Here is an 8,148-nt window from a genome sequence, read left to right as displayed (position 1 = left end):
AAATGAATATAGAATAACAGAGGACATTTAAAAACAAAACAAAGAAACCATCAGGAATATTTCAATTAGTTTAAATGACGTTACTTTTAACTTTTAAAAGTGTAAAGCATTTGAATATTACATTTGCTTTTGTTATAATTAATCATCGCAATAAAGCAAACATAAAATATATATTGAATCGTTGTTTACCCAATGGTTATTTATTTTTACATATATAAATAAAATCAAATATTAGACTTTATCCTGACTCGGACCACTAATCTTTAGACATAAAAAAATCATATATCACAGTCCAAAACAAATACTTTTCTTGTTTCTATATACAGAGTTCTTTCAGACCTGGAGGGTCCCTCATATTCTAATATTAAGATTCCAAGTAGCCTGAAGAATGTTTTGCCCGAGCTGTAACGGTTTTGCTGATCGCCCTTGATAGATACAAGTATTTCAGTATTTAATGATGTGGGCCGGCCTCCGTTTGAAAAGCACAATGTCAAACATGTCAGGAGCAGCCTTCACAACCTCATTAGAGTTGCGGTTATTCTTTCAGTTCATCAAAACCGGACCCACAGTCCCAATAAAGCAGTTTAGTGTTGAATGTAACAAACACATTCAGTGCAATACTATTTTAAATACAATTATTGAGATTCTAAATGAATACAACTTGCTTTGATGAGAAGATTTGGTATTTTATGAGCTTTGAAGCTCACTTGAACCCTGAACTCCCAGGTAGAACTTACATCTCACTAAACACCACATTCGTATCGTAAGCCAAACATTGTCTTAAATCAAAGAGTTTTTTCTCCAGGGTCACTCACACGCAGCTCCTTTCATGCCAAGGAGTCTGGATAGTCGTGTGATGAGATTAAATATTGTTTGCGTCAGCTGCAAGTTGGGCAGATCGGATGAGCCCAGCAGGACACATCGACCCAGCCGTCCTCGCCTCATCCTTCCCTGTCGGCTCGCTTTTAGCCGACAAGCAGAGTCAGCACTTATTAGGCCGCGGAGGAGAACTCAACCAGCAAACCCACAACGTTCTCAACAATGCTTTGAGCAAGAAGCTTTTCTTTCATAACTGTGCAGAAGGAAATGTTGTTTAAAAGCATTTATTTTTAAACACTGTACAAGAACTCAATTTACATGCTTGCAAAGAGAACCGCTCCCCCTTCCACTTACTGAAATACTGTGTCTCCTTGCTTATTACAAAGATTTATATACGATGTTTGTTTGTTTGTAACTTCCATGGAAGATATTCAGATTGTGGAAAACATGAGATGTTTAGTTTTTTGTCCATTATAATGAGCAATGACAAGTCTTTAACGGCAGCTGCCTTAACACTTCAGACAATTAACCTGCACGTAGCGCGCACACACACACACCTCCCCTTGACAAAACACATCTTTTGGCTGACCTTCAAAAGCTGGGAAAGGCAATTCTACATTAATCAGATATTTGTGTGACGCGGGGAGTGCAAGTCCTCCACTCTACGAACGCCTCATCAACGCCAGCGCAAGTGGGCTCTGATCCAGACACGGCACTCACGGTAATTGCATATGGACCTTTCAGAAAAGCCTCATGGAATTCTTTACAACCCTCTATGATCCCTGACATATCTGCTAAAAGACTTCAGTCAGCAAAACATCATACTGATTCTTTGCAGGATTGAGGCCTGAGCGGAGAACCACAACGGACGCTCTTGGGACAAAAACAGCTAAATGTAACAGTTTAGTTGGCACTAAGATTTAAATATTTATTCAGTGTACACTTCATTGACTCATATTGATCGTTTCCTCCCTGCCGGATATGCCGCTGCAGCGGGAAAAACGCACGTCTCCCGCTGCCCTTGCGCAGCTTAGCGGTTCTTTTAACCCCCCCCCCCCCCCCCGAGGCAATGACCATCAGTGCTGAACCTCGACGATTTGCACGACAGTCCTGGAAAACGCGGAAGGGTCGCCTTTCTCCCCACACAGCGAGGTTGCCGGGGGCGACGGCTGAAGGACCGTGTGCAGCCGCGACTCGTAGCTGGCGTCGCGCATCCAGCCGCACGGCCTGTGGAGGAGATCCTCGCTGAGCTCCCGCCGCTGCTCGGGGGCCTCTGCCGTCGCCCCCCGGGAAGGCCCGAGGCGGGAGAGCAGGCCGCAGTCCCATTCGGAGTCCGACGACGACAAGGGGAGCGAGCCCAAGTCCGGGATGAGGGCCGACTCGATGCACACTGAGGTGGAGTGCGATAGACTTGAAAACGCACTCTGAGAATTGTCCCCAGGGAAGCAAAGAGAAGTCTTTGCTTGCGAGGACAGTGGCTTTGATGGAAGATCGGCGCCTGAAGTCCTAGCGAGACCCAAAAGGCCTGTCGACGCCTCAGTGAAATTCTGTTCTGTAGGAACGAAAAACATGGTAACGGTCGGTTTGGACTCAAGTGTTTTCACAGTGCACGTGGAGGAGACCTCTGGTTTAGGACTGGACTGTCTTATCTGACAGGACACTTTGTCAAATAATAAACAGTCCTTGTGTTTCGCTATGTCACTTTCTGGTTCGACTTGTTCAACCCAGCTGCCCGTGTAGCCACATTCCGCTGTAAACCTCCTCCTTTTGCTGCGGCTTTGCTGCGGACTGGCTGACCTGCAGCGCTTTCTGGGGTTTGGCGTCGTCGCCATCTGTCGGGGGAGGGACCGAGATCTTCGTGGCAACTTCGTAGCACACGCCAAACCACCGGGGGAACGTATGTTCTCACTCAATCCCAATATACTTCCTTGGTTTGATCCCTGTACTCCTTCTGAATATGCCAAAGCCACGGAAATGTGTGCTGTGGAGAAAGGATCGGGGACATACATAGACACGCTTTCTCCGTGGTCCATTTCACAAGTGTGTATTTCCACAGCCTCCTCTGCAGTGTACTGTTGGGGACTGAGGACGGGCGGCTCGGAGTACGGGCAGTGCGACTCCGTAATGTTGGAGCCACAAGGGACCTGTGGGCTGAGGACAGGCGGCAGGGAGTAAGGGTCAGGAGATGGGCAGACGCTAGCCGAGTTGTGCGCTTGGGGTTCAATCTGCAGAACGGGCATGACTGGACTTGAGGTGCGGGGATGGATGTCACTGAAAGGCTGGAGGTCAGCAGGTTGAGTGAGTGGCGAATCTGGGATGGGAAAATGAACCCCCGGAGATGAGCGAGGACCCCTCGCAGGACTGGAGAGGTGACCCTGAAGCGATGAACCTCGGCCCCGCAAAGCCCGAACAGCGTGCTCTGCCTCGGCATCAGTGAGAGGCTCCAGTTCACAGACGGGCAAAGGAGTCAGGGGTCTAGTGGTTGGAACATAGAAAAGACAACAAAAAAACAAAAAAAAACACGTCTGAAATTGTGGTGCAGTGAAAGAGAAGAATAGGATGGATTCACATGATTAGGACATTTTTATGGAATAACTGAAACTCACCGCTCCGGTGTGTCATCCGTTGGTTGAGCCGATTGGGGGGCAAACCCCGGAAGCATCCCGGCCACCAGTTCGTCCAGCACGCTGTAGTTCGAGGCGTCCAGGACAAAAGCCCGGTGCTGATCAGACTGCAAGTGCTGCGAGGCCCAACAGAGACAAACAGTCACAGATGTAAACGTAAGCCAAACAGTGATCGCCATAAAAACCTGTTGTGTGCCGACAAAAAGCCAAAAAAGATTTGCACCTCCTCCAGACTGGTGAAGGGTTGATGGCAGCATTCGCAGAAAGACACGTCTTTTTTGCGTGGCCTCAAAGGTGAAGGGGTACAGCAGAGTGTGGTTTGAGATTTGTCCTTAGGGCTGCTTTCAATTTTTTTCTTCTCCCTAATTTACAAAGAATGAGTAACAATTAAGATAAATCCTCAATGATTTTAAACACAATTTGTCGGAATAAAACAAAAAACATTCAACACCCTGTAAATGATGGCAGTTAGACAAACCTTATTTTACTCTTGTCTTGCTTTTCAAACAGAGGAGGTGGAGATTCAAAGGGACTAAATCGGCCCGAGTACCACAGAGTGGGGAAGACCATAGATTGCAAATGCAAGGGCTTGTATTTCCTGAAATGATTTAATACACAAAATGTAAATAATAATTATTCATCATCATCTTATTTTCTCATTCAAATTATTTCAATCCACTTTGCAAAACTTATGACCTCTGAAACTCTTGAATGTTATTGTAATAAGTTCTCTCACAGCAATGGCCTACACACATTAGCCAGGGCACTTCAATTAACTGAACTGAGAGGGCAAATGAAAAGACCTGTTAGCACATAGAGATCCCCTGCAGGAATAGGCAGTGGAGCTTGCAAAGCTTCATCGAATAGAAATTGTATCCTCTTGAGCGCTGGGCTCTTGGGGAGCAGCATCACTGGGGAGGGCATGTCACATTACACGATGGCTCCTCAATTAAGAAAAGCATCTGGGCTGAAATGTAAACCTCCACGACGAGCACCGAGTGGGGTAAGGAAGGCAGGGACAGGTCACTGCGACTTGTTTTACAGTCGGTTTGTTTAAAAAGCAATAAAAAAGGGTGTAATCTGAAACTAAACATGCATTAAGTTAACCTGTGCAGGCCAAAAACATACATTTAAATTAATTTTGGAAGAAAAATCAGCTAGAATTAGTATTTTACACTAATGACCATCTGGACGAGGTCTTTTGTAGTAATGAATTTACAGAGGATCATCACCCGTGAGCGAGGGCGTCCCTTTGATCGCAACTTTCAGCGGATGTTTAGCGGTTTGAAATGCAAATGGACTGGTTTTCTGTTCACTCTCACTGTTCTCATAGCAACAGGAAAAGCTCTACAAGGCCACTGTACCTGGTCAGCACTAAACAGCCAACAGACAGGGAATAGACGACGAGCACAGTGAAGCATTCAGCAGCTTAAGAGCCAGACATTTCCCTATGGACTTGAGGGGATATCGGAGAGTGCAGGACATGCGGTTGCTGTTCCCCCAAGTGCACACTTATATTTACTAGAGAAAACAAACAAACAAACTGCTCCGACTGAGGGAGGAAAGTCACCTGCTTATGTCTTCAATTTTAATAAAGGGGGACCTCAGCGCTGCAGCTGTGAATCAAGAGAACAGACAAACTATTAAATAAACACTTGTACTACTCACAAAAATACAGTGATGTTGGGAAATAAACACAATAGCAGCACAGATACCGAAACTAACCTTTGACAACATGAAAACCTTGCTGTTTGGTAGATGTCTTCTGCATTAAAAAAAAGAAAGAATTCAATGAAGATCCATCAATAATAAAGAGAGAAGGCTGTCACACAGTTGTGCATGTGCATTCTAACATCATGTTATCACCGTTTATTAATTCAAAATCTTTTCAGAGATGTCTGATGAAGCGAAGAGAAATTCAGCACAAACATTTTACCTCCGGCCTCTTGAGTACACCACAAACGCTCTCTCGAGTCAACTGTTTCAAATACAAAAGGACGTCTGATACGACATTAAGGAAGAATAAAAACTTTCCGAAATTAAGAATGTGAAATTTCTATGATGATTAACAGCAGGCTTCGTCAGCTGGTATCACTAAAAACACAAAAGCACAGAACAAACATGAGCACAGGTATGGTGCCCTCTGCTGTGGGCAGAGGGTCACTGCATTACAAAGTGAACAAACAAAAACCAGATCAGTTTTCATCAAATCACGTTTTTTCAAAAGGATACCATCCACATACAAAATCTTCACTCCCCATGATCGTGCATTGTCCAAAACGCTTGTCCCCTGCAGTCGTTCCTACAATAAAAGATCAAAATAAAGTCAATAAACCAAGTTGGTCATCAGAATATAACCTTTATTCACTAAACAATATCACGGCTGCACCGACACTCACATTGTTGCGAATGGCTTTTTCCAGCAGGGCCTTCCCACGGCTGCCACAAGGCTGAAGAGAAAAGAACAGCACAGATTCACATCTTGTGGGATATTGTCCAAACTATTTTGTGAAGCAAAAAAAGATCAATAGAAAGCCACAATGCTAAAAAAGGTAATTGTTTTGACTGGTAACCTCTAGTAATGTCATAATTGCTTATAAAAATGTTTCAAAATGTACACTAGCGATCCTTAACTTTGCGTTTTTATGATAGTATTTAGCCAATTATCAGGTTGAAATCTATTCAATAGCTTTTCGTAAGTACTAAAAACCTGTAAAAGGTTTAAAGACACGCATGTGTGAAGCTTTGTACCGTTGGTCGAGGAGTTCCTTGTCGCCGCTTGTCACTGCTGAGGATGCTCTCTCGCTGCATTATGGGACACTTGGCCTCTTCACTCGTCCCTTTTCTCTCTGCTTTAGTATCTGTATGCTTCTGCTCCTTCGGGGCCTCTTGGCTTCCAGTCACAATAAAGCACACATCCTTGTGCAGGAAACTTTCGACCCTCTTCAGAATGAGAAAATAGCAATGTTGTAGTGTTTTATTAAAGAGCACAATGTAAACGTACCCAGAGAGCAACAATTGTCACATTTTTTGTTTCACTAACTTATTTTCAAGAATGTAGTGTACTAGTGCCGCAACTATCAATTGATTTTATCATCAGCTGATATGAAGATTGCTTTCTAGATACATTAATGGATTGTTTGTCTATAGAATCAAAGAAAATTGTGAGAACATTTAGTGAATAATGTGTGCAAATTGATGGCGTAGCCAAACTCTTGGTTGGTTTACATCTTAAATATCACAGCCTAGATCAATCCCTGTCAACCATTATTGTAGGAATACAATAGTACCAACGTTTACAGCATAGGACATACACTTACCCCTCCCAGAAGAGATACAGCCTCCAAAAGAAGGGCTGTTGAGCGTTTCTTTAGACCGTCCAAGTAGAAGGTTTTCCCCTCCAGCTTCTTCTCCCCAGGACAGAGTGAGCCCAGAAGGCCTCGCTCCTCTGCATACTGCTGGTGCTGCATGTTGCTGGTGCAAACACCAGGATCCCACTTAAAAAAGAAATCAAAGCATGTGTTAATTAAAATGTTATAATTCTGCATACACATTTTACTGAGCGCTAATAAGAAGCATCTCCCTAGAGAGACATTGTATATATAAACATTCATTTCCTAATATTTGATCAATTGGTTTTGATCATGTTGTGTTCAAAGAATACAGAGTATTTCTGTGCTGGATCAGTTACAGCTTTTATGGTTACATTTGTTGAACCATTTAAAAGACATGAATTTGTAAATATAATCTTTCAACAGAGGTGGGAACGGTACGAGTCCTAAACATATGACTTGCACTCCATTATGTGAGGAGCTTGAGTAGGATTCAAACATCATTACAGGTCAATACATTTGTAAAATACTATTTTTTAAGACAACTCTAATTTCATATGTATTTAGCAAAATTTCTGATCTTAAGACTATCATCGCCTCATTATATTTCTACCCCATTAACATAGTATTTCATCATATCTCGACTTTCACGTGACTAACGTGAGTGCTCATGTATGAGACTTCATGAGGTCTTGCATTACCTTCGAGACCGTTGTTTCGTTAAAGTCACACTTAACGTTATAAAACATAGATAAGTGTAAATAAAGCATGCAGTTAGTTCAATAAAACTGCGCACCGCATTAGTCGTCTTCCAAGTTAGTTAGCAAATGTAGCTGTAACTGTAAATCAACTTTGTTAGCTTTAACTGACTATAGCTAGCTTAGCTTCCCTCGATATAAACAACGCCGGGGCCTTGAAAACGTTTTGAATGAGGTTTAAATTTCGTTATTGTCGGGGCAAAAACAAATAAATATAACCAACTTACGTTGTAATACTGCTCTGGATAACTGCAGCAAAGAAATAAATGTTACTTATGCACCGAAAAGTGGTCGACGGGCAACCGCCGCTTTTTTAAAAACACTGGCGGAGACGCGACCGTGAAGGCTACGTCACATCCGGGAGACCTGCTGCCATAAGAAACTGGCCTCAGTCTTAAACGTCAATAGTAAACGTAATTGATACTTCATAATTTATTTTGGTGAATTGTATTTGGGGGTTTGCAGTGTTGTTAAAAAATGAACAAAAACAATCTGATGATCAGACAGGAACTAGCCCGAGTATCACGAGTTATGAGTTTTACGTACAATTCCAACCGTTCTCTTAACGTCACAGTGACGTAATGACGTAATTCTGCCCCATGGACATGTAGAAGT

At 43.1% G+C, this 8,148-nt stretch overlaps 1 protein-coding gene across 1 annotated transcript; it reads right to left on the bottom strand.

Annotated features, from left to right (window-relative positions):
• Positions 1 to 544: 544 nt before the first annotated feature.
• On the bottom strand, positions 545 to 8,103 carry dbf4b (DBF4B-CDC7 kinase regulatory subunit). The gene is made up of 12 exons (XM_037464703.2): positions 7,761 to 8,103; positions 6,764 to 6,940; positions 6,195 to 6,386; positions 5,843 to 5,893; positions 5,676 to 5,745; positions 5,380 to 5,444; positions 5,169 to 5,208; positions 5,014 to 5,059; positions 3,922 to 4,041; positions 3,667 to 3,805; positions 3,426 to 3,559; positions 545 to 3,294 (listed from the first exon to the last, which is right to left on the bottom strand). Exons 2-12 carry the CDS (start codon positions 6,911 to 6,913, stop codon positions 1,896 to 1,898), a joined length of 2,406 nt encoding a protein of 801 aa, XP_037320600.2. The 5' UTR covers positions 6,914 to 6,940; positions 7,761 to 8,103; the 3' UTR covers positions 545 to 1,895.
• Between the last annotated feature and the right edge of the window lie 45 nt (positions 8,104 to 8,148).

The sequence above is a fragment of the Pungitius pungitius genome, chromosome 21 (assembly GCF_949316345.1).
Source record: "Pungitius pungitius chromosome 21, fPunPun2.1, whole genome shotgun sequence".
Classification (NCBI taxonomy): Eukaryota; Metazoa; Chordata; class Actinopteri; order Perciformes; family Gasterosteidae; genus Pungitius; species Pungitius pungitius.
This window is presented reverse-complemented; position numbering and strand designations above follow the sequence as displayed.

Bases quoted from the DNA above. Each gene is read 5' to 3' on its own strand.
- dbf4b (XM_037464703.2), bottom strand. From the start codon at position 6,913: ATGCAGCACCAGCAGTATGCAGAGGAGCGAGGCCTTCTGGGCTCACTC. The intron at 5,894-6,194 runs GTACAAAGCTTC...TTTTCTCTTCAG, and splicing joins AAGGAACTCCTCGACCAACG to CCTTGTGGCAGCCGTGGGAA. The intron at 5,746-5,842 runs GTGAGTGTCGGT...CTTTTATTGTAG, and splicing joins AAAAAGCCATTCGCAACAAT to GAACGACTGCAGGGGACAAG.